General features: G+C 35.0%; 1 protein-coding gene across 1 annotated transcript; it reads right to left on the reverse strand.

Annotated features, from left to right (window-relative positions):
- Nucleotides 1–21,379: 21,379 nt before the first annotated feature.
- LOC108319987 (linamarin synthase 1) lies at nucleotides 21,380–23,329 on the reverse strand. The gene is made up of 2 exons (XM_017551326.2): nucleotides 22,769–23,329; nucleotides 21,380–22,623 (listed from the first exon to the last, which is right to left on the reverse strand). Exons 1-2 carry the CDS (start codon nucleotides 23,274–23,276, stop codon nucleotides 21,686–21,688), a joined length of 1,446 nt encoding a protein of 481 aa, XP_017406815.1. The 5' UTR covers nucleotides 23,277–23,329; the 3' UTR covers nucleotides 21,380–21,685.
- Nucleotides 23,330–25,900: the final 2,571 nt, after the last annotated feature.

Genomic DNA, 25,900 nt, shown 5'->3' on the forward strand with positions numbered 1-25,900 from the left:
AGTAAATGTGCAGAAATCGTAAATTTAGAAAACGGTAAATTCGGAACACAATAAATCCAGAAAACAGTTTGCATAAAATGTAAATTCAGATTTCAAAAGCAGTAGATTGCAAATAAGTAAAAACAGAAACAGAAATTTTGTAACAGAAAGCAGAAAACGAAATTTACAGTACATGAGAGAAAACGAAATAATCAACAGCAAAGTAAAACATCATCAGAAATTTAAAACGCAGAAAGCTCAGAATGAAATCATCAGTAGAAATTTAATTCGCAGAAATCATGAGAGTGGCAGAATTTAAAGTGCAGCAGAAATTAAACGAAAACAGTAAAACAGACCTTGAATTTGAGTAGTGGAAATTGAGATTGAACTGGAAAATTAAATTACAATCCATTACAAAAATTACAGTACACAAATAAACATCACAGACCGAAAATTCAACACTGGAAATAAAGAACAACAAACCCCAAACCTCCCAAGGGGGAGGGGGAAAAATTGAAAGCCAGAACACAGAATTAGAAAGCCTCTACCCTACTCCTACTCCTACTGCCTACTCCTTTTCTTCTGTCCAAAGCTCTCCTTTTATTGTGGTAAGAGCCGTATCTGTGTGCCTGTGACGGTCCAAAACAAAATGTAAGGTCCCTCCCTTCTGGTTCCACCACTTCACTTCCAAAAGATGATTGAAATTTTGTCATCACGTACTCCATGTATGATTGCTTCTGGACGATGTAGAGCTCGTGAAGAATGGATGTCCGTGAGCTGCTTCAAAGAATCCGTGACTTCCATTTGTGTGGTTCCCACTTCCCATCAAGGAGTTGTTGTCCGAGAGCTCAACACGGTGGACCACCATATTCCTATTACAAACGTGAATCTCCACAAAATCCTGTCTGTGTGCTCTTCACCTCTTTTCTGGTCCAAGGCCGTGAGCTCTTCATGTGCTGCTGCTTCACGGCCTTTCCTTCTTGTCTGGTCTTGTGATGTTTGCTGGAATGCTTGCCTCTCAAGTGTAGCAGCTCTCCTTTCTCGGTGGTTGCTGATAATGTGAATGATGGATGCCCATGAGTTCTTAGACGTTTCTTCAAAATGAAGAATCTATTTGTTCACAAGTGGTGGACAATGTGGGAGTAGCTGTCCACTTTTGGTGCTTTTCTGAATGATGCTTCAACCGCGTCTTCTTCCCATTCTTGTCTGTTTCCCAAGCAAGAATAAGTGTGTGGCTTATTCTCAAAAACCATGGACCCACCTTCTTTTATGTTCTTCATTCCATTCCGTGTGCCTTGTCTCTTTAGTGCTTTGGTGCGTCAGCTTATCAAAATTCAACTCTACCCTTTTTGAACGGTGCACTTCTTCTCATATGTTGGTTTCCATGTCATCATAAAAGTGCTGAATGAAAGCACATGCCTTACCTCTTTCACGTAACCAACCACTTCATTCTCCATTATTCATCACATTATTCTCTCCCTATTTTTCTGAAGGCATGAGTGCGTGGGACATGATGTCTCCCACTTCTTAAAAAGAGAATATTCTCACTCTATGGGCCGTGAATGTGCTCTCTAATTTCTTCCAAGCCATACCGTGACAGCTGGAGAGAATTCTTCTTTTGTTTTTGCATTATGCCCACGTGAAAACTGCACCAAGGTGGCTCTTCGTGCAACACCATTCTGAATTGAAAACACTGACCACTTCTTATTTCCGTGAAGCAGCATGACGTGGTGTTCTTGCTCATCTTTTATCTATTTTTTAAAGCAAATGTTGTTCAAAATTGGATGATGGCCGTGTGCTGTGTTGCTTCACGTGCAGCCCCTCCATTTTCATAACAATTCTTCTCCACTTACTTTCAGTGTAGTGGCAGCAGTGATCTCTTTGGACGTGCAACTTGTGCTTGCTTCCCCATGTGTGTGGCAGCAACTAATCAATTAAAATTCAGACTTCTTACCTCTTTCACGTGCTACCATGTAGTATTATGGGCCGTGATTAGGGAGAAAAAACGTGGCAGCCCTTGCATCCAAAACATCATGGATTATGTGCACACTAACGCTTGTCTTTGAATTCGAATGTGGAGCTGCCCATATGCCAACTGCTGGATTCTCTGTTCACGCCTTCCACTTCTCTTGCATCTTTGTTGATGAGCTCACCTTGTTTCTTTTATTTCCCACGCCAATTTATTTTAAGCCACAAATAAGTAGTGTTAATTTTATGATGACCGTGTGCTTCTCCAATGTGGCATGACAGCACCTCCTTTGGTGTGCTAAACGCATGCTGGACTTTGTTAGCAGCATCAGTACCCCATGTTCCAAGCTGCATTCCCTAAAAAAAATAAAATTCCATTCATAAGCCAAAATGAAAGTGATTCTTAGGGCATCTCACAAGCTCCTGGAATTATTGCATCTTCCAAAATTAAATCAGGATTTGCTTCTCCTAAGTGAGAGTAAACAAAATGAAATGATTTCCTAAAGAGTAGCGGCTGTACTTTCGTGTGTAAGCAAGCCGTGACAGTGTGCTTTTGATTCAAAATAAAATGTTTACTTAATTAATTGCTTTATAAAATAAATTAGTCCCTAAATTTTATCCAAATAATTTCCCTAAAATTAATAACGTAAATAATTAACCATAGATAATTCAAATTAATCAAAATAAGAATTACTGGTCAAATTAAGTACAATTATGAAAAACGGGAAAATACTGGACAATTAAGAACAATTTCCTCATTAAATCCGGTACAATAGACTAAATGTAGTGAACCAAATATTGACTCATCAAAATAGACCACACTTAGCCTTTTGCACTCCTGGGCAAAATTAAAACACAGCTTGGGAAATATTTTCTAAAGAACATCAGGAAAGTGACAGTAGACAGAAAACAAAGACTTATAAGGAAACAAACAGATTTACACAGTTCTCAAAAATTCTGGACAAAGAAAATATGTAGATAATATCTAATACAGAATTTAAAGAAAGTAGATACTCATGAAATTATTCAAGTAATTCAAAGTATGACAAAATGAGCAATTAATTTGAGAAGATGAATTAAAAATGACAGACCTCACAGATGCACTTATCGGTGTTTCTCTCGAGTGTATGGGATAAGCAATGTCAACTCGATGATCTCAAGAAAGCAAACACAAATAGATTTGGCGAGCCTCTAAAATTAATTCTTTAGAAATATACATATTTAAGTCAAAAGGTCTTTTCAAGGTTGTAATGGGGCCAAGGACAGGGGAGGATAAATATGGATAAGTAGCTGTAATTCAACAGAAATAGAGGAGCGGGGAACAAGTGTAAACATAGTCAAATCACACCCAAAACTCTATTTCAATCCTCTTCTTGACTCCCTTATTATTTTTTACTGTCTCTTTTATTTTCTTTCTTTTTAGTATATGACTGTAAGAGACAAGATAAAAATTGTAGAACCAATTTGCCAAATTTTAGAATTTCCAGGGAGACCACACTTGTTCAAAAAATTATTTCTTTAGCTCCAAAATTTCCTAAGGTTAAAGTAATCATTTTTTTTTACTTAGGGACAGTGTATGGCTTGAAAATAAAGAAATTAGAGAAGTGTATAGGCTCAAAAGTGGGTATCAAAGGATTACAACAGGGTAAGCTTATTTGGCTAAAGAGGCTTAAAAAAAATGCCTTTATCATTTTCAAATATGCATATTAATCAAAAAATATTAAGAGTCAAGCCAAATCATCTGTACAAACGATCAAGAGTCATATCACACAAGAAAGAACAATAAAGTGGCTCAATTCTCACACAGGGTATTTTTGTCACAATTAATTTAACCTCTCAAACATCAAATTCATTTTCCCATGCAAAGAAAAACAAGAATTTTAAACCACAAGTATCAGTGAAATGAAAGATATATCTACAATTTTAAACAATGTCCAGAAATTAAGAGAAACATGCAAAATTTATTACACAAAAGGAAAAAAAAAAAAAAAAAAAATTAACCCACAAAATACAAACAAACAGAAAAATTCAGAAATTTCCCCCAGTAGACCACACTTAAACTACACAATGTCCTCATTGTGTTACAGTCATCAGATTAACAATTTATATCAGTCAAATAATATAGACATGTGCAGTAAAAGGTAAGGAAAGGGGAAGAAATTGTCCATAACATCCATCAGTAGATGTTTTAATCACACAGCACCCATCAGTAGATGCTCATATTAATTTGTTTTTTTAATTATTATTATTTTTTTAATTCTTGATATCCTTCAGTAGACATCAATGTTTGTCATTTTTATCGGCATCCATCAGCAGATGCCCAATCACCCAACATCCTTCATTAGATGTCGTAGAAGCATCCATCAGGAGATGCTATCATTACTGCCATCAGTAGCAGTATTGAACCTGAAAACTAAAAACTCGAACACACAAGGAAAGAAAAAAAAAATCAAATCCACAACAAACAAATAAATTAAAAAACATAGTAAGAAAATTTTACTATCATCCATTGTAGCAACATCCATCAGTAGATGTTATATAAGCATCCATCAGTAGATGCTTATCTGAATCCTTTTAGCATCCCTCAGTGGATGTTGTCCAGGATTCATCAGCAGATGTTGTCGAAGCATCCTTCAGTAGATGCTGCAAAACAAAAATCAAATCCACACACACAACTAGGTCCAGAATTTCACCTAGTCATGCACTCAGTAACAAAACACACAAAACATTCAAGCAAACAAAACACAAAAATAGAAACCAGAACATATATTTACAAAACGAAAAATCTAAAACTTTACCGACAAATGATTGATCCCCGGCAGCGGCGCCATTTTGATGAAGCTTGTCGCGGCCCATCAAAAGTTGATTGCAGATATTAATGCAGTACAGTATAACTAGGATTTGACTCCTAGGTCGTCTCTCAAGGATCAATTTATGTGTGGTTCAGTTTTAGATATTAACACGAAGTGGGGGGTTTTTAAGATTGTTTGTGCAGAAAAAAAAAATGTAAATGTTGAAAGCAGTAAAATTAACAATCCGTAAAATAAAACAGTAAACAGTAAAAACGAAATTAAATGGTAAAAACAAAATCACAGTGAAAATAAAATGCGGAACAGTAAATGTGCAGAAATCGTAAATTTAGAAAACGGTAAATTCGGAACACAATAAATCCAGAAAACAGTTTGCATAAAATGTAAATTCAGATTTCAAAAGCAGTAGATTGCAAATAAGTAAAAACAGAAACAGAAATTTTGTAACAGAAAGCAGAAAACGAAATTTACAGTACATGAGAGAAAACGAAATAATCAACAGCAAAGTAAAACATCATCAGAAATTTAAAACGCAGAAAGCTCAGAATGAAATCATCAGTAGAAATTTAATTCGCAGAAATCATGAGAGTGGCAGAATTTAAAGTGCAGCAGAAATTAAACGAAAACAGTAAAACAGACCTTGAATTTGAGTAGTGGAAATTGAGATTGAACTGGAAAATTAAATTACAATCCATTACAAAAATTACAGTACACAAATAAACATCACAGACCGAAAATTCAACACTGAAAATAAAGAACAACAAACCCCAAACCTCCCAAGGGGGAGGGGGAAAAATTGAAAGCCAGAACACAGAATTAGAAAGCCTCTACCCTACTCCTACTCCTACTGCCTACTCCTTTTCTTCTGTCCAAAGCTCTCCTTTTATTATGGTAAGAGCCGTATCTGTGTGCCTGTGACGGTCCAAAACAAAATGTAAGGTCCCTCCCTTCTGGTTCCACCACTTCACTTCCAAAAGATGATTGAAATTTTGTCATCACGTACTCCATGTATGATTGCTTCTGGACGGTGTAGAGCTCGTGAAGAATGGATGTCCGTGAGCTGCTTCAAAGAATCCGTGACTTCCATTTGTGTGGTTCCCACTTCCCATCAAGGAGTTGTTGTCCGAGAGCTCAACACGGTGGACCATCATATTCCTATTACAAACGTGAATCTCCACAAAATCCTGTCTGTGTGCTCTTCACCTCTTTTCTGGTCCAAGGCCGTGAGCTCTTCATGTGCTGCTGCTTCACGGCCTTTCCTTCTTGTCTGGTCTTGTGATGTTTGCTGGAATGCTTGCCTCTCAAGTGTAGCAGCTCTCCTTTCTCGGTGGTTGCTGATAATGTGAATGATGGATGCCCATGAGTTCTTAGACGTTTCTTCAAAATGAAGAATCTATTTGTTCACAAGTGGTGGACAATGTGGGAGTAGCTGTCCACTTTTGGTGCTTTTCTGAATGATGCTTCAACCGCGTCTTCTTCCCATTCTTGTCTGTTTCCCAAGCAAGAATAAGTGTGTGGCTTATTCTCAAAAACCATGGACCCACCTTCTTTTATGTTCTTCATTCCATTCCGTGTGCCTTGTCTCTTTAGTGCTTTGGTGCGTCAGCTTATCAAAATTCAACTCTACCCTTTTTGAACGGTGCACTTCTTCTCATATGTTGGTTTCCATGTCATCATAAAAGTGCTGAATGAAAGCACATGCCTTACCTCTTTCACGTAACCAACCACTTCATTCTCCATTATTCATCACATTATTCTCTCCCTATTTTTCTGAAGGCATGAGTGCGTGGGACATGATGTCTCCCACTTCTTAAAAAGAGAATATTCTCACTCTATGGGCCGTGAATGTGCTCTCTAATTTCTTCCAAGCCATACCGTGACAGCTGGAGAGAATTCTTCTTTTGTTTTTGCATTATGCCCACGTGAAAACTGCACCAAGGTGGCTCTTCGTGCAACACCATTCTGAATTGAAAACACTGACCACTTCTTATTTCCGTGAAGCAGCATGACGTGGTGTTCTTGCTCATCTTTTATCTATTTTTTAAAGCAAATGTTGTTCAAAATTGGATGATGGTCGTGTGTTGTGTTGCTTCACGTGCAGCCCCTCCATTTTCATAACAATTCTTCTCCACTTACTTTCAGTGTAGTGGCAGCAGTGATCTCTTTGGACGTGCAACTTGTGCTTGCTTCCCCATGTGTGTGGCAGCAACTAATCAATTAAAATTCAGACTTCTTACCTCTTTCACGTGCTACCATGTAGTATTATGGGCCGTGATTAGGGAGAAAAAACGTGGCAGCCCTTGCATCCAAAACATCATGGATTATGTGCACACTAACGCTTGTCTTTGAATTCGAATGTGGAGCTGCCCATATGCCAACTGCTGGATTCTCTGTTCACGCCTTCCACTTCTCTTGCATCTTTGTTGATGAGCTCACCTTGTTTCTTTTATTTCCCACGCCAATTTATTTTAAGCCACAAATAAGTAGTGTTAATTTTATGATGACCGTGTGCTTCTCCAATGTGGCATGACAGCACCTCCTTTGGTGTGCTAAACGCATGCTGGACTTTGTTAGCAGCATCAGTACCCCATGTTCCAAGCTGCATTCCCTAAAAAAAATAAAATTCCATTCATAAGTCAAAATGAAAGTGATTCTTAGGGCATCTCACAAGCTCCTGGAATTATTGCATCTTCCAAAATTAAATCAGGATTTGCTTCTCCTAAGTGAGAGTAAACAAAATGAAATGATTTCCTAAAGAGTAGCGGCTGTACTTTCGTGTGTAAGCAAGCCGTGACAGTGTGCTTTTGATTCAAAATAAAATGTTTACTTAATTAATTGCTTTATAAAATAAATTAGTCCCTAAATTTTATCCAAATAATTTCCCTAAAATTAATAACGTAAATAATTAACCATAGATAATTCAAATTAATCAAAATAAGAATTACTGGTCAAATTAAGTACAATTATGAAAAACGGGAAAATACTGGACAATTAAGAACAATTTCCTCATTAAATCCGGTACAATAGACTAAATGTAGTGAACCAAATATTGACTCATCAGCTATCAACCATCTGCTCAACATCTTCTTCATCAACTCGCATCGGCTCTTTCATCACAGTTCTTGATTTCTTCATGCTGGTCTGATTGCATTCCCAATCACAGCTTTCATGTTCAAGAATTAACACATCTCTACTAATGGTCATCTTCTTCCTGATAGGGTCAAACAACTTATATGCTCTGGTAGGGTGGTATCCCACGAACACCATTGCCTCTCCCTTGTCATCAAGCTTTGTTCTCTTCTGTTCTGCAATATGACAGAAAGCCAAGGAAACGAAAACTTTAAAGTGCTTAACATAAGGTTTCATACCTGTCCAAATTGCATGCGACACGCTATCTATCAATCTCTTTGTTGGACACCTATTCAGCACGTACATTGTTGTTGCCACCGCTTTTCCCCACAATTCATGCGACACACCCTTTTGTTTAAGCAAGCATCTGGTCATATTCATTATGGTTCAATTTCGTCTTTCTACCAAACCGTTGTGTTGAGGAGTATAAGGAGCTATAACCTCGTGTGTTATTCCCTATGCTTGACAAAATTCCTCAAATTCACACGACGTATATTCACCCCCACCATCTGTCCTGATCAATTTTATCTGCCTACCAATTTCTTTTTCAACGCGATTCTTGAACCTCTTGAACATTTCCAGAACCTCACTTTTCAACCTTATGAAGTATACCCATATCATACGACTGAATTCATCGATGAAAGTAATGAAGTATCAATTTCCAGCCAGCGTTGGTATCTCGAGTGGGCAACATACATTTGAATGAATCACTTCAAGACGTTTGATACGCTGTCGTTGAAGCTATCAAATTAATACTACTTTTCAAGGCAACTTCAGTATTGCCAAGTAGTATCCAATAAAGTAGATAGGGCTAAAGTAACCCTGAGTCGTCTCCCTACGAACACGGAATTGCTTTCGAATATCTTACTCTTATGAATGTTATGCAATGCTTATGAATAAAAGTAATGGTTGAAGAATGTTTAAAGAAACTTTAAAACGATTATAATGAAATAGGCTAATTCCACTGCTTTTCCAAAATAGATTCATCATCGGTTATTCACAGATAATTGTTCAATTGATTATTATTTAAGTTTCAAATTAATTAAAGTACATTCTTAATTAATTCGAGGGCGATCATGCATTTAACCAAAGTAAATTCTCAATCAAATGCAAAACCTTTCTAGATTATTCACAATGAATTCAACCAAAGTACATTCTCAATCAAATCCTATTGTGTTTAATTATGTCTATTCTTAAATCGCCTAACCAAATTAAAAACTAATCAATCAAAGTAAATTCTCAATTGATTATAGTTGAAATTATTACTACCAATCAAAGTACATTCTCAATTGATAGTAAAAACCAATTAATCATATGAAAATTCCTAAATTAAATCAAAGTAGATTCTCAATTAAACCTAGAAACCCTAGAACTCATATAATCAATATGCACGTAGATTCAAATACATTATGATGCAAAAATCTTTGCTTTTAATTTGATAGAGAGATGAAAGACATAGAGAGAGAACAACTTAAATCAATAATCAAAATAAACAATTGCATTAACTCAATCTAACCTCAGAATCCATAATGGAATTACAGTAGAATAGCCCTAGATGCTTAGCTCTCCATGAATGGAGTTGAATACAAGATGAAATAAGAGAAAGAAGTGGTGAATGAATGAATGAAGTGAAGTCTCCTAGGTCTCTTTATACAGGGCTTGATTGGGCTTGAACTTTGAATATTCAGTTAATAAAATCTTTTATCTTATATCTCCCAAATAACTAAAAGATTTAGATAATTATAACATTATTTGGAAGATATTTTTTGTTGATATTCCCAAATTAAATTAATTCAACAACTGAATTTTATCTTTTAGCTTTTCTAAATTTTCCAAAATTACACATAAGTCTTGAAATTCTTCTATCTGCACTTTAGTCCCATTTTAATTTCTGAAATTGCAAGAAAGACCCCTGTTTGACCACCTTTGACCAGAGGAGACTTGTTGACCTACTTTGACCAGTTTTGACCCAGCTTGCACGCACCAATCAGGGCTTCACACGTGGCGGCCCTCTTTCTCCCAAAGGGCTTGCCCCTACGCTTGCGCCGCCATGAGGAAAAGAGGAGAGGCTTCCAACGTGGCCGTTCTTGCCGAAAACATGGAGACTCGAGAATGTGGAGGCTGCCACGGTGGAGACGGCGATTTCTGTTCTGGGTTTTGCTGTGTGGTTTTTCTGAGTGTAGGTGGTGGTCATTTTGGATGCTGGCTTGGAGGAGGTGCTCGCGATGGTGGGGTTTCACAGCGGTCTTGCACTCCGGCAATGCGAGGAAGATGTTGGTTGCCATGGAGGAAGGTGGCGGTTGAAGATGGTGGCGACGCAGATGGTACGCGAAGACGAGCACGATTGTTGTGTTGTGTGGGACTCACGATGGTGGCGGAGCGGCGCGACAAGGTTGATCGTTGGTGGAGGACGATTTGGTGTGCGATGGTGTGGCGAGGAGGAAAAGAGCGTGTGCTTTTGGGTTTACTGTGGTGGTCCAGTTGCGGAGCGGAAAGGTTCACGGCGTGGTTGGTCAAATCTGCGGCATGGTGGTGGCACGACAGTGACGACAGCTATTGATGATGAGGGTGACGACGGATCTCGCGAGGAAGATTTTTATTGTCCGGTGACGGGGCAGCATGGTTGAGGTGCTGTGTGGCGGGAGTGGTGGTCCGTTGATGCGCCAGCGAGAAAGGAGGAGATGAACGGTGGCCATGGAGGTTGCGGCAACGGCGGACAGTTTCACGGTGCCAGCACATGGTGGCGGCTAGGGTTCTACTGGATTAGGGTTTCTCTGATAGAGAAGACAAGGCTGACGTGGCAAGAGGCATGAGATGGCATGTTCTGGTTGGTTTATTTGGTGTGCAAAGGATTAATGACATGGCAGCTTCTCAATGGTCAGATATGTGTGTGGAGGATTTGGACACGTGGCAGAATCTGGTGAAATCTGAGTTAGGAGGGGTAGGAATAGGAAACTTAGGGAGGTGTAGTAGAAAATGCTTAGTGTTTGGCCTTGGTTGTTGGCCTGTTTCAGAAATAGGAGTGTATGTAGGGATTTTAGGAGGTGCAAGGGTAAAGTCTGTCCGTTTGGCCCATCTGTACATTATATTCCAAATAAAACCTGATTTTGGGCCTTGAATTGCCATTTGGACCAATAGAACTTAAATTTCAGCTGCACAAATAAACATTAGAACATCCAAGAATAATTTATGCGCTAAAACTCACTTTTTACATCTCTTTAATTCTCAAACCCAACAATTCCAATCATCACAAATCCACTTAAAATCAACCATTTAAGCACAATTATCTCATCAAAAATTTGAATTTTAAAGCATAAATGTGGGCATAAATATGCACTCATCAACGTTCCTTAGACCTCATCTCCAGTTGCGCTTTGAAAGGTCTTCTGGTTTGTTTTCCGATGATGCAAGATTCACACGCTCTGTGGTATAGTGATACCTAGTAACCCAGAGACTATCGCCTTTTTGCTCAACAGTTGCAGATCTCCAAAATTCAGATGTCTGAATCTCATATGTCATTTCCAATTCTCATCTACTTCTATGGTAGATAAACATTGCATAAGTATTGTCCAACTTGTGGTTTATCCCGTTTTAAAAAGAAATCTGATAGAAACACTAGTGATGAAGGTAATGATGGTGCACCTGCTAAGGTGATGTGTTATTTGCCTATAATACCTAGGTTGAAACGTATGTTCTCTGTTAAAGAAGATGCAAAGAACCTTTAATGGCACGTTGTTGGAAGAAAGTTTGATAATCTTCTTCGACACCCCAACTGATTCACCACAATGGAAGAATATCGATGAAACATTTCCAGAATTTCGTGCAGATCCAAGAAACTTAAGACTTGAAATTGCAATTGATGGTATGAATGCTTATGGGAACTTAAGTAGCAAACACAGTTCATGGCCAGTTATGTTGATTTTGTTGTGCATGAAGAGAAAATATGTGATGTTATCAATGATGATATCAGGTCCTAGACAACCTGGAAATGGCATTGATGTTTACTTGAAACATTTAATTGATGATTTGAAATTGTTGTGGGAAGAAGGAGTCGAAGTGTTCGATTCACATGTTCAAGAAAATTTTTGTTTGCGTGCAATGTTGTTTTGCACTATAAATGATTTCCCTGCCTATGGAAACTTGAGCGATTATAGTGTTAAAGATCATTTTACATGTCACATTTGTGAAGAAAACACTAGTTACGTTCAATTAAAGCATGGGCAGAAGACAGTATATATAAGACATCGGAAATTCCTTCCTCATAATCACCCTTATCGTAGATTGAAAAAAACATTTAATGGAAGTCATGAGGATGAGGTTGTGTCCAAACCCCGGAATGGTGAAGAGGTGTACAACGAAGTCAAAATCATTGACATTGTGTTCGGAAAACATCATAAAAGTACCTTTGCAAAAAACATTTGGAAGAAACGATCAATATTTTTTAATCTTCCATACTGGTGTAAACTTGATGTTAGACATTGTATTGATGTGATGCACGGTGAAAAAAATGTTTGTGACAGTGTCATCGAAACTTTATTAAACATGAAAGGGAAGAGCAAAGACAAAATAAAAGCACGACAAGATTTGTCTGACATGGGAATCCGATCTGAGTTACATCCACAAACAATAGGAAGATGCACCTATCTACCCCCAGCCTGTCACACTCTTTCTAGAAAAGAAAAACAAAGTTTTTTTAACTCTTTAAGAAGTGTGAAGGTTCCACAAGGTTATTCTTCAAATATTAGTAACCTTGTTTCTATGCAATAGTTAAAGTTAGTTGGTTTAAAGTCTCACCATTGTCATGTATTGATGCAACAATTGTTACCAGTTGTTATTCGAGGCATATTACCTCCTTTTGTTAGGGGTATTCTGACGCGTCTGAGTTTGTTCTTTAATGCCATTTGCAAGACAGTTGTTGACCCTCGAGGTTTAGATCAACAGGAAAATGAAGGAATAAGACTACTATGTGAATTGGAGATGTATTTTCTACCTTCTTTTTTTGATATCATGGTTCATTTGATTGTTCATCTAGTCAGAGAAATTCGAATATGTGGGCCGGTTTTCTTAAGGTGGATGTACCATGTTGAAATATACATGAAGATCTTAAAGGGATATGTCAAGAATTAGTATCGACCAGAAGCTTCAATCATAGAGCGATACGTTGCAAAAGAAGCCATTGAATTTTGTTCAAGTTATATGGCAAGTTGTGAACCAGTGGCTCTTCCCAAGAGCAGACATGAAGGAAAATGTGAAGGTAAGGGTGTTCGAGGTGTGAGAATTCAAAGTGTTAGTAGAAAAGAAGTTGATCAAGCTCATTTGTACATCTTAAACAACATTGTTGATGTGATTCCTTACATTTCTGAACACGTTAATGAAATAAAGGCATCACACCCAAGAATGAGTGAAAAATGGCATCTTAATGAACATGTCAAAACCTTCTTACAATGGTTTAAGAAAAAGATTTATGCGACTCCACATGTTTATGAAAGTCTATTGAGGTTATCTCGTGGGCCGAACACAGATGTCATTACATATGGTGGGTACTATATAAACAATATTTCTTTTCAAACAAAGGTAGAAGATGACAAAAGTAGAGTTCAAAATAGTGGGGTTACACTACAAGTTGAGGCTGTGCACTTTGCTAGTTCTAAAGACAAAAATCCAATCACAACATCCATGAATTATTTTGGAATAATATAAGAAATATGGGAAGTTGATTATGTTAGTTTTAGAGTCCCAATTTTCAAGTGTAAATGGGTTGATATAAATTATGGTGTCATGACAGATGACTTTGGTTTCACATTGGTAGACTTTAACAAGATGAATTACACTGATGAACCATTTATTATGGCTAGTCAAGCAAGACAAATATTCTACGTAAATGATCCATTGAATAAAAAATGGTCAATGGTTTTGGAAGGAAAAAACATGTCCGGATATGATGATGAAGATTTTCTTGATATACTTGAGACAACATTTGTTGCATCAAGACCCATTGAAGACTCAGTTGATGACGTTGCCGATGACATCCACATAATTCGTAGTTTTCACAATGAAGGGATCTGGGATAAAATAATATCTTAATAGGTTTTGTAATATTTTTTTAATGACTTTATATGTAGTTTTATTCATCATATTTGAATTAGTACTAACCTTGTATATATTTTTCAGGTATGTCGACCTCAGACTCAGGATCAGGACAGACCAGACGTGGTCGAGGCGTCACATGATTGTCAGATGTGACATCCGGACGCGTTGATGGGCAGAGGAGACATGTTGACATTGACCCCAGATCAAGTGTGCCATCAGGGCCAAATGCTGATAGGTTTAGGAGTTATCTGGGTAAGTTAGCAAAAAGTAATGTTTCTATCCTTCATGCATCTTGGGATGACGTCCCAAAGGTCGAGAAGAACCTCTTATGGCAAGATATTCAGGTATGTTTACTTAAAAGAAATTTGATATACTTATTTATTTGATCTTATTATGTCATTAACATGTTCTTTGTTTTAAACAGCAACATTATGACATTCCAAACATTGGACAGATTAGAAAGAAAGTGTTATCGCATATAGCAATCAGATGGAGGGATTTCAAGACAAGACTAACACGTCTATTTGTCTTTGGAGACAAACAACATGAGAATCCACGTCAGTATTATACCTTCACAAAGGAGGAGTGGATGTAGTTTCGTGCATCTAGAGAGTCTGAGGAATGGAAGGTATGTTTCTTAACATCTACAAAGTCTTTCATGAAGTTTATTATAATTTTACACCTATTAATATACATGGTTTCACAGCGTAAAAGGTTAGCCGCCCAAGAAAGCCAAAGGCTAAATGATGCGCCACACTTGTTATCACGAGGTGGTTATGCAAAACTTTAGAAAAAAATTAAAAAGAGTCGAGCGAAGGCCTTGGGGCTTGAGTCCCCCGACCTAGCACCTGCACCTGCTAGGTACGAGCTGTGCAAGGCTGCTCAGACTAAATCTGATGGGAACATGACATCTTCCTCAGGTGCCTTGATCTCACAAAAAATTGTAAGTTCAAATTCTAAACATTGTTTGATTGTGTATTTATCATAACATGTCTTTTAAGTAACAAAGTTTTTTTTTATGTGCAGGATGAGTTGGTTAAGCAGCAGACTCAGGGAACATTTACTAGCCAAGGTAGGGATGACATTCTAACAACGGTCATTGGAAAGCCAGAGCACCCAAGACATGTACTTGGAGTTCCTAAGGCGATTGGTCTTCATGACTACTTTGGCCCTACACAAAAAAACACTCAATCAATGAGTCAGGACGCACTAAGGCAGATGGATCTTCAGTGGGACGAAAGACTCAACTAAAGCTTGAGATCAATGGAGCAACGATTCATGCAGCAACTACAAGAACAAAAAGAAATACAAAGAACGCTTGAAGAGAAGTTGCATTCCATGACGCAGGACACCATGGGATTGCCCACTAAAGCTCCCACAGCACCTCGTGTCAGCACTAGAGGATCATGCTTTGTTGTAGAACCTACTGAGTATAGTGGTCAATATGAGTTGTTGGTTGATGGGGATCCCCCACGCATTGTGGTTGTTAGATGAGTACTTGAGGGAGGACAAACTATTCATGGTGTTCCCATATTATCCCACCACGTGTGTGTGACGATTGACGAGGTTCGGGATCCCCAAGCTCAGGTGCCTGTACCCACTCCATAAATTCATTTTGTGGGGGACGCCATAGGATCATTTATAGCCTGGCCTAGAGCATTGATCATGTCACACATTGCTACTCCACAGGTATAATATTTTTATTATTAGTATTTCTATGTTAAATTTAAAAATATTTATTGATAACTTTTAAATTCTTATCTTCAATTCACACGTCCTCAGAAGCAGCCGATGCATGAGAGTCATAGGTGAAGATGATGAGATGGCTGAAGCGGAGGATGATCGTCTATCAAAGCTAATGACAAGATTACCCAGGTTGAAGAGAGGAGCATTAGAAATATACTAGTATTTGAGAGTATTTGGTCTCCTCCCCTCCATGTGCCATTATATATCACATTCAATGATGCATTGGAGATCATTGGGGGAGACAGGATGTTGAATATTTCCATCCTTCAACTACGATGCATGTAAGATAGTTAATTTTGTCTTCCATATTAGTTTTATTTAGATTCCTAGTTTCTAACAACTTAACTTTGTTGCTTTAGGTATATAGACACAATCATTGTAGACCAAGGTCGGTCTTCCATCTACGGATTTGTTGAACCTCAGACCATTCAACCTTCTGGTAACACACTTGAAAGAAAACAATATTATTTGCAAATTTGGATGGCTGAGTCAAATAGAGACGTATACCTTGTGTCATACATTGATGGGTATGTGTTGTTTTATGTAAAAGTTCATTAAAGTTTACTTAATTAGTTTACTAACTATTGATGATTCATGATAGGTCTCACTGGCAGTTGATGGCCATCATTCTCAGACAATGTAGAATTATATGGTTTTGTTCGCTGCACAAAAAAGATGAAAAATGACTTGAGAAGCATGCTTCAAGGGTAAGTGTTTCTCCAAAAATGACCTTGAATTTCATGTTGACCTTAAATTTTTATGATAAATATAGTTATATTAATTTTACTTTGTGTTTTCAATCTTAATAGAGTTATGGGTAAATCCCGAGGTCAACTAGTTCAAGTTTTGTATCCAAAGGTTGTAAGTCATTTATAGTTCTAATTCATTTTCTATGTTATTGAATGATCTAAATTCTTGACTATTTAGTGTTTCATTTTAGTGTAACAAGCAGCTAGATTCATGGGAATGTGGCTTCTATGTCATGTCTTGGATTAAGATCATCATTCGAGCTGCCATTATAGATGACTGGAATAATGATGCATACCTTCAATACATTACAAATCAAATTCATCTTTGAACATATATGAAACCATAATGAATCTTTCTTCCTTTTGTAGCCCTTCAAGAGTACATCTCCTATACCATCGGACACAATTAGATAGATAAGGCAAGAGTGGACAACTTATCTTCTGCAAAGATGGAGCTAGAACACTTATATTTGTTGTTGAACATTACTTACATTTAGTTTTAGTTTATATTTTGATAGTTTAGTATTGGATTATTTTTTAGATTAAGTAGAACTTTCTTTAGTTGAAACGCATATATATATATATATATATATATATATATATATATATATATATATATATATATATATATATATATATTATAGTATACTGTTCTAGGACAATTTTTTGTTTTCAGGTGTGGTTTTATTGTACAAATAAATTAATTTTAAAAAAAATACCAGTAGACGTCTGTTAATGCCATGTCCGACGTCTATAGACGTATGATAGTGCACAAATAGACGTCCAATGAGTTATAGTGGACAAAACGTTCCAGGGCCTATAGATGTTGGATATGGATACATCCGACATCTATATAAACGGCTGGTAAACCCATATCCAACGTTTATACAAACGTCCGGTATATCCACATCCGACGTCTATATAGACGTTTGGTATATCCAGTCCGACGTCTATATAGACGTCTGGTATATCCAGTCCGACGTATGATTAACGTCATCCACAAAGACGTCGGATCCGGATCGGATGTTAAAAGGCCAAAATAACATATGTCTAAAGCCCTTTCTGCACTAGTGTCTTTTCGGTTTTCTCTCAGCCATTGATTCTTCATTGTCTGATGATGAAGATGTGGATGATCTCTCTTTTAAAGATCTTATGAAAAACTACAACAATTTGTTTGCATAGTGGTGTGTTAATCGAGGCCACGACAGGACAACAAAAATCTTCGAAAATGGTACAGGAGTCGCCATCACAGTTTATTAAGAAAATTTTTGAAAAGAACCTTTAAAGAAAGAATGGTTTTCAAAACCAAATTGGTTTAAGAGTTTATTACGTGTAGGAAATACATAGCACCGTACAACATCCATCCTAAGACTTACAACATTGATGAGATTTTTAAAATATTACTTTTCTCTCATAATCCAAACAAATATATTTGAAAAAAACTATTTTAGATTACTTATTTTTTACAACAAAAATATATGAAATTATTTATTTAGACTTGACAAAGATTGATTTAACTATTCGGTATTGTCATTCACATTGAAAAATGAAGATTATGTAGTTGTTTTTTTGTATAAAAATATTTCTGGAAAATAATTGTTTTAATGGGATTTTTATAGTAAAAATTTAATTATCAAATAAATTTTAATACCATAAAAAAACTGCTTTAGTACAAAATTTAATTTCAATAGTTATGTTTGAACTCCTTTAAAATTAGGAGAAATTGAACGTGTATATGACTTTTATAGTAATTATTACACATTTTTATTAAAGAAGAATTAACATTAATGTAATTAATTTTAAAGGAAGTTTGTTACATTTTAGTTTTTCTTTAAAAAATTAAAATTGTTTTACAATAACATCCTATTTTAAATAGTAAAATATTACTAGAATGAAATATTACATATAAGATAATAGAACCACTATAATAAAACAAACTTACGAATGACAAGATCTACACTTATAGAATCATCTAACTTTCCAACTTCTTCACCCTCACCTCTTACAAGAACAACTGAAAAGACTGTATCCCTAAGCTCACACCATTAAGGTGATCATCGCAAAGAGAAAACAACACACAACAAACAACACAAAAACAAGGGTAAGATAGTGATAAAACAATTCATCATAATACAATAAACATTCCATCACTACTTTATATTACACACATAATAAACGTACATCATTATCATATCACAACATTAGACTAACTCATCCAAATATGGTATGAATGTCGAACTATGGTGGTTCATGCACTTGTGGTGGCTTATACTGCTCTGCAGAGCCATTGTCAATGAGTTTCACCCTACCACACTCACAAGCTTAGTCCTCAAACGCTCTTTTGCCAATTGGAGAAAGGCCCCTCAGGCTAAGACCTCCTATACATAGCCATCCATCTCTACTTGAGTTGGAGTTATTGAGAGTGTCAGGATAAAACACCAATACAAAGCTCCATACATTTATACAACAACACAAGCACCACCATGTATCCTCTCCACGAGAATCATGGAATTACGTCCATATATTTCACACATGTTCATCATCATCATGTTCCTTTCATAATCAAATATACATATACATATACTTCACACAAACATTGCATACCCATGAAACCTTTGATTATACATTAAACAACTAGAAACACCCTTACAAGTCATCAGAAGTAAGATAATAACACAATTTCTTCATGGCATATTGATACTCATATTTAGGTAAGGAAAATAGCTTTGAAACCCTCACCAACAGCTTGGGAAGGGTTCAAAACCCCCAAAACGATCTAAAGAACGTCCAAAACTAATACCCAGAACCCCAAATTTGATATCCCGAAAACTGAAAGAAAAGAACAAAAGCTGCTAAATGCCGCTCAACGACCGAAAAGGGGTGTCGGGTGCCAGACCACTGGAACAGGGGCGCTCAGGGGAGTTCTTCTCGCAAAAATGACGCCTAGGGGCCCTTTGGAGGGTGCCCAAGTGCTGCACTAGGTTCTAAAATTCACCTATTTTGAATTTAGTGACCCTCTACACAAGTTTAAATGATTCCTAAAAACTCTTAGACACTGAGAAACATCTAAGAACATATCGCTAACTTGAATTGACCATTCTAAACCCAAAGTCACCTATGAAAACCCAAATTCACTCCTACAAGCTACCAAAATTCAATTTTACACCTTTAAACTTCCAAATCAGTTTAGAACTTGCATAAATCAGTCCAAATATACTTGCTAGCACTCTCCAAAACTTCATATTTGTCCCAACTATCATACTTCTCATTTTCAACCCTTAGAGCCTCTAAAATGGGCTAAAATCTCAACCTATGAATCCATTTACCATTTCATAACAGATTTTTCTTGTTTTAGTACTTAGACAAGTCCTAAATGTTGTAATAACATTCTTCTAACCCTTCAAAATAGAATATACTGCTTACCTCAACATTTTAATACTCTAAACCCTTTTTTTACACTATAAACACTAGACAACAACTCCTCTAGACCACTCTTTTTGTTGCACACAATTTTTAACTATTTATCCCTCCAAACAATTCAAATTACCTTATGACATTACAAAAACAATTCCCATAACATTCCTATACCTCTTTCTAAATTAAGCTTGAACTCTAAGTAACTTGATCAATACTTTCACAACTACTAGAATTATGTTTCAAACAATAAAATACCCTTACCCACAATCACAATAGTATACAACAACAATCATGTCATCATACCAATTATAATAACACCATATCATCAAAACACCAATTTAACATACATCAATTTTACCCAAACATGCCAATTTTTACTAAAGCATCTATAAATTTCATAAATACTAAATTTACACTATAATCACAAATAAGACAAGGTCTAGCTTCCCTTACCACACAAACAATTCTCCCAACTCCAAGAATGCTCCGCAGATTACTTGAACCTCAAGGAAAACCTAGACAAACCTACGAAACACCAAATTGCAAACGGATAGAGTCCTTAGAACTCTAGATGAACCACAAACATGTAGGTGAGGCATGATTACACATGCAATAGTACAAGATTCTTCTAAAATAGATTTGGGAACGAAAGGAGAAAAATGAGTTAAAACTTACTTGCTCTATTCTTGAAATTGGTCGGTTAGATTTGTAGACGTTGACACCGTGATCGATTTGACACCTCCTGATCGTCAAAGAGATTACTTAAGAGTTAGAACTCTTAGAGAGAGGGTAGAAAACTCTAGAAAAGTATTTTCTAGATAAATGAAACGTTTTAAAATAATGAAACTCGTTTATAACAAATTTATTTATAATAAAACTATTTAATATTAAAATAATCGAGTCTCACTATTTTTAGACAACCACAACTTCTAAAATACCATTTTCAAGAATTTTACATTTACCTTTGCATTTTCCTTTGTAAATTTGAAATCATTATTGTTCCTTCAAAACACGTGACAATTACCAAAAAAACAAAACAGTTACCTTAATTATTATTATAGTAAAAATAAGTTAACAAAATTAAAATTTTCGTACTAATAATGTTTTTTTACTTATTATACTACTAAGAAAACATGTCAATACGTATGGTAATGAATTAATTAATTGTTTTTTATTACAAAGATTGTTTTGATAGATTTTTGTTACGTTAGAACACATTAATTAAAAGAAAATAAGATAATTAAATATATTTATTTACAAGTTAAAATATAAATTAAAAATAAATTTTTTAGAAGTTTTATAAAACAGAATTTATACGTAAATTAATTTTAATCTATAAAGAACTCTTTTAATAATTATTTTTCCAGTTTTAACACAAATGATGAATTACATTGCAAAGAGACTTGATGTCATGTAACGTGAAAAGACAGTCACATCACTGTTGTGCTTATAATTAATTTCTGTATGTGTATATTTATAAATATAGAGAATTTATTTTCTTTATATCTCCTTCTCCATAATAACTTTTCTTTCAGCAATTGAAGAATACATTAATATAGTAATAAACATAATACAAGAAAAGAGTAAACGAGCTTGCCTTTTAGGCAAAGCATTGCAGTAAACTCCGTCTTAAACCCCAAAGAAAACCGATACTCGACACACCAATATTACATAATTAAGACTCAGAAATAAAATTCTTATTCTTTACTTATATATATAGAACAACCAGGTCCTTACTATATATTTTTATTTAACTAATCAACCTTAGTAAATATCTTGAACAGGAATCAAAGAACATTAATTACTGTGGTGAAGAACATCCTTTATAAACTTATAGAAATCAATGTAAGATGATCCTCCAACTTGTATAGCTCTTGCTGCTTTTTTCTTCAACTGTAAGCAGTTTTGTCTCATTTCCATTCCTTTTTCTCCCTTCATCATTTCCTTTGCAAGCGTTGATATCTCTTCTCTTTTTACATCGTGATTAATTTCAACTCCTATCCCCCAAGTTGTGCATATATACCTACAATTTGTTAGTTGTTCTGCGAAAAACGGCCAACACATCATAGGCACACCAGAAGATATGCTTTCAAGTGTAGAATTCCAGCCACAATGGGTTAGAAAAACCCCAACAGATGGATGAGAAAGGACTTGCTCTTGAATGCACCAATGTGTTATGAATCCCCTACCTTTGATCTCATCAAAAAACTCTTGTGGCAAAACTACAGATCCACCCATTACTAAATCTGGCCTAGTTATCCATAAGAAAGGTAGCTTGCTATTTGCAAGTCCCCATGCAAACTCTTTCAAATGATGCTCTGTCATTACCGTTATACTTCCATAGTTAACATATATGACTGAGTTAGGTTCCCATTTGTCTAACCATGCTAAGCACTGCGAGTCATTTTTCCATAAACTTGACCCAGTTGACATGAAACCATTTTCTTTCTCTGGAAAAGGCCTACTAAGCAAGTGAAGTGGACCAAAGTTATATATGTTTGGGTTTTTGGCCTTAAGATATTCTAGGGTTTTTTCCTCCAAGTCTTCAAATGTGTTAATGATGATTGAAGATGATCTTAAACAATTTTTCGTTTCAACATTCAAGAAATCAAACAAAATATCATCTAGAGTAGTGACTCTAATAAAGCTTGGAATATCTTTTAGTCTTATATCTTCCAGTCCTGAGATCCAATTTACACTTTTCTCCAAGGTTCCTTCATTCTCAAAATTTTCATCTAAAATTTTGACAGAAATAAGTTAGCCAGTTTTCGTATGACAAAGATATAAAGATTTTATGTAATCTTATATATTTAATACACAACTACAATAATTCAACTATTAAACCTTGAAAATACGAGAGACAACAAAATAAAGACGCACCTTTGAATGGAATAATGGCTCTTTTCACGAGTTCATCAAATTGCAAATATCCCACTAAGCCACATGCTGATGCTGTCCAGAATTGAACATCTGGTATGCCCAAATCCGTAGCAACTTTTGCAGCAAAGCCCATAATCCCATCAGCAATTATGCAACTAATCGGAGGCACAACATGTGAAGAGTTTAGCTTCATCACAAAGTCTTTGAATGGAGCATAACAGTTTTTCCTAACTGAATCACTCAGTCGAGGAAGATTCTGCGTTGCATCCTTATCTGAAGGTGGCAAGCCATCGGGTATGGTGTCAAATGTGAAATCTGGGAGACCCTTTACAAAGTCTGCTCCATGGGACTTAACAAAACGGTTGTGATTGAACTCAGTGTTCACAAAGGTTATGTGGAAACCCATGCAATGAAGAAGTTTGGCTAATTGCATCAAGGGGCTTATGTGTCCCTGTGCTGGGAATGGCACACACACAGCGTGAGGCTTTAGGGTATGAAGTGAGGCCATTTTGTGGGTGACAAGGGTATGCTATTATAGACTCTGGTTTAGCTTACTTCTTTCTCTCCTACAATGTCCTCTATAAATAGTAAGAGAAAAATTAGAAAAGTAACCCTATAATGATATTAATCATTTTAATACAAGTACGAAAAGGTAATTTCCAATGCAACATATTTTAACAAATAAGAAAAATGGTAATGAGATACATAAAGGAATAATAGGTAGTTCAATGGTATATTATATTGTTAAATTATAGGATTCTATTATTTTAATAAGTATAAATAGAATTTTATTAATCACTTTCATTATTTAAAAATACATATCATCTTTAAATTTAAATTATAGGATTCTACTATTATTTTAACAAGTATAAATAGTATGTTCATCTTTTGTTTATTTGGTTTTCAAAAACTCTATTACATCTATTTGTTTAGTGTAAATTTCTCAGTAAAATAGATACCTTATACATATGTATACTATGGTTTTATAATTATTTTGAATAATTGTAACGTCATATATATATATATATATATATATATATATATATATATATATATATATATTCTTCATGTAGGTGCTTCTTTCGTGTTGAATATGTGATAAGGATTCGATTGTTTCCATTCAATATATATTTGTTTTTGCAGATAAAAAATATAATATTCAGGTTATACAAATTTATTGTAAAGTTATAATGAAATGTTATATAAAGAAATAAGCAAAATCAATGATAAATATTTGAGGTGTACATAGTATGAGTACGATGGTTGATATTTAATACTAATATTAATCGTAAACATTAAAGTAATTTTTTTAGGGAAAGTCAACACTTTTTTTGTGTGGTTATAATGATTCACGCAAACAATTTATTTTTTTCATAGATATTGTAGTCATATGTATAATTAATATTTCGCTTTTTACGGAATATATGGAAGTCTACACAAGTCATTATTCATGAAGAATTTATCAAATGTATGTTATGTGTTGCAGCCAGAGACCATAAATCTCTAAAGCAATAATAAATGTTTCAATTTGTCAAAAGGTGTTATTACCGACGACTAGTTCGGTGGCTGCAAAACAAACTGATCCTTGTGGTTAATCTCCAAATAATTATGAAAATAATATAATTTTCAACCAATATTTATTAAAGGTTGTATAAATAGAATAGGCTTAACTAACTTTAAGTAGAAACTCTAATACTTTTTCTAATAAATTAACTATATTGTACATAGCATAACAACGTTTATCTAATTTACTTTTCATATTTATTTAAGTTAATGTAATTTTAAATTATTTTTTTATATCTATTAAATTTAACGTCAATTCAATGGATTCTAATTTTATGTAATTTTAATATCATTATTTGTTTAAGTTGTTGATTTAGTCAATATTAATTTAATTTATTTTTTTATTTATTTTAATTAGTGTGTCTTTTAATATTTATTAAATTTTGTTAGTTGATATTAATTTTATTTATTTTGATATCCATATTTATTTATGATTATTATTGATTAAATTAACATTAATTTATTTATTTTTAATGTTTATTTAAATGAATGCTAATTTAATCATTACTATTATGATATTTTAAATAATTATTTAAATATTTTTCAATTAAGATGACATTATTTTTCCATGTCTTAGAACATGATGACAAATAAATTTCAATTAAATGTAGAAAATATTCAATTTGATATGTTTGTCTGGTTGGTCAGAAGGTTATATTTTTATGCTTCAAAATTTTTTTATCGAATTTTTCAACCGAAGTGATATTAGAACAAGTAAAGTACCACCAATCTTTGTACGAAACAATAAATAAATTAATTGATAAAAGTAAAAGTAAAATTTGTAACATCCCAAAATACAGTATAAAACTATATAATAGAATAATTATATCTAATAATATTACAGATCAATCTTATAAAATAAAGAACCTACGTTTGTAGTCGAACGGCCTTACAGAAAGACAAGAAACTTAAAATTGTATAAGATAAGCAATTCCGACCGAACGGTTTATAAAAGGCCTATACCGGACGGTCATACAAAAGAAAAGGGAAAAGATGTTCGAACGATCATCTTACAACTAAACTAAAATACTAACCGAACGGTTCTACTGTTCGGTCTTAACTTCTACCTCAACTAAATTTTCTTCTTTCAACGCTTCTTTCAGCAGCTCGTCTCCTTCTGCTCACATCCACATGGATGATCATTGCAACATACATTATTATAGGGAATTTCATACTTAGAATTATTTATCTCAATTCATTTCTCAACATCTATCTTCATAATTTCATACATCCATATCATAGTAAATTTTCATATAGTCAAAACATAGCAACAATCATATTTCATATTAAGTCAGCAACTCAACGAACATACATACAATCCAAACAAACATAAAAATCAAATTATATAAGCTTCACTTACCTATAATGTGACCGAATGTTCACAGGTGGGATTACTGATTCACCTCTACAAATCCTTCTACCCTCAACGCTCAACAATTCTCCAAAACTAAACCAAGTAAAACCAAAACACTATCAGAATTACTCATTTTTAGAAGAGTGATCAACACATGAAACCAGAACTTGGTTTGCATGTCCAGAAAACTGCACGGTTGAGTGAAGAGAAAAACT

Source organism: Vigna angularis, chromosome 6 (genome assembly GCF_016808095.1).
Source record: "Vigna angularis cultivar LongXiaoDou No.4 chromosome 6, ASM1680809v1, whole genome shotgun sequence".
NCBI classification, from domain to species: Eukaryota; Viridiplantae; Streptophyta; class Magnoliopsida; order Fabales; family Fabaceae; genus Vigna; species Vigna angularis.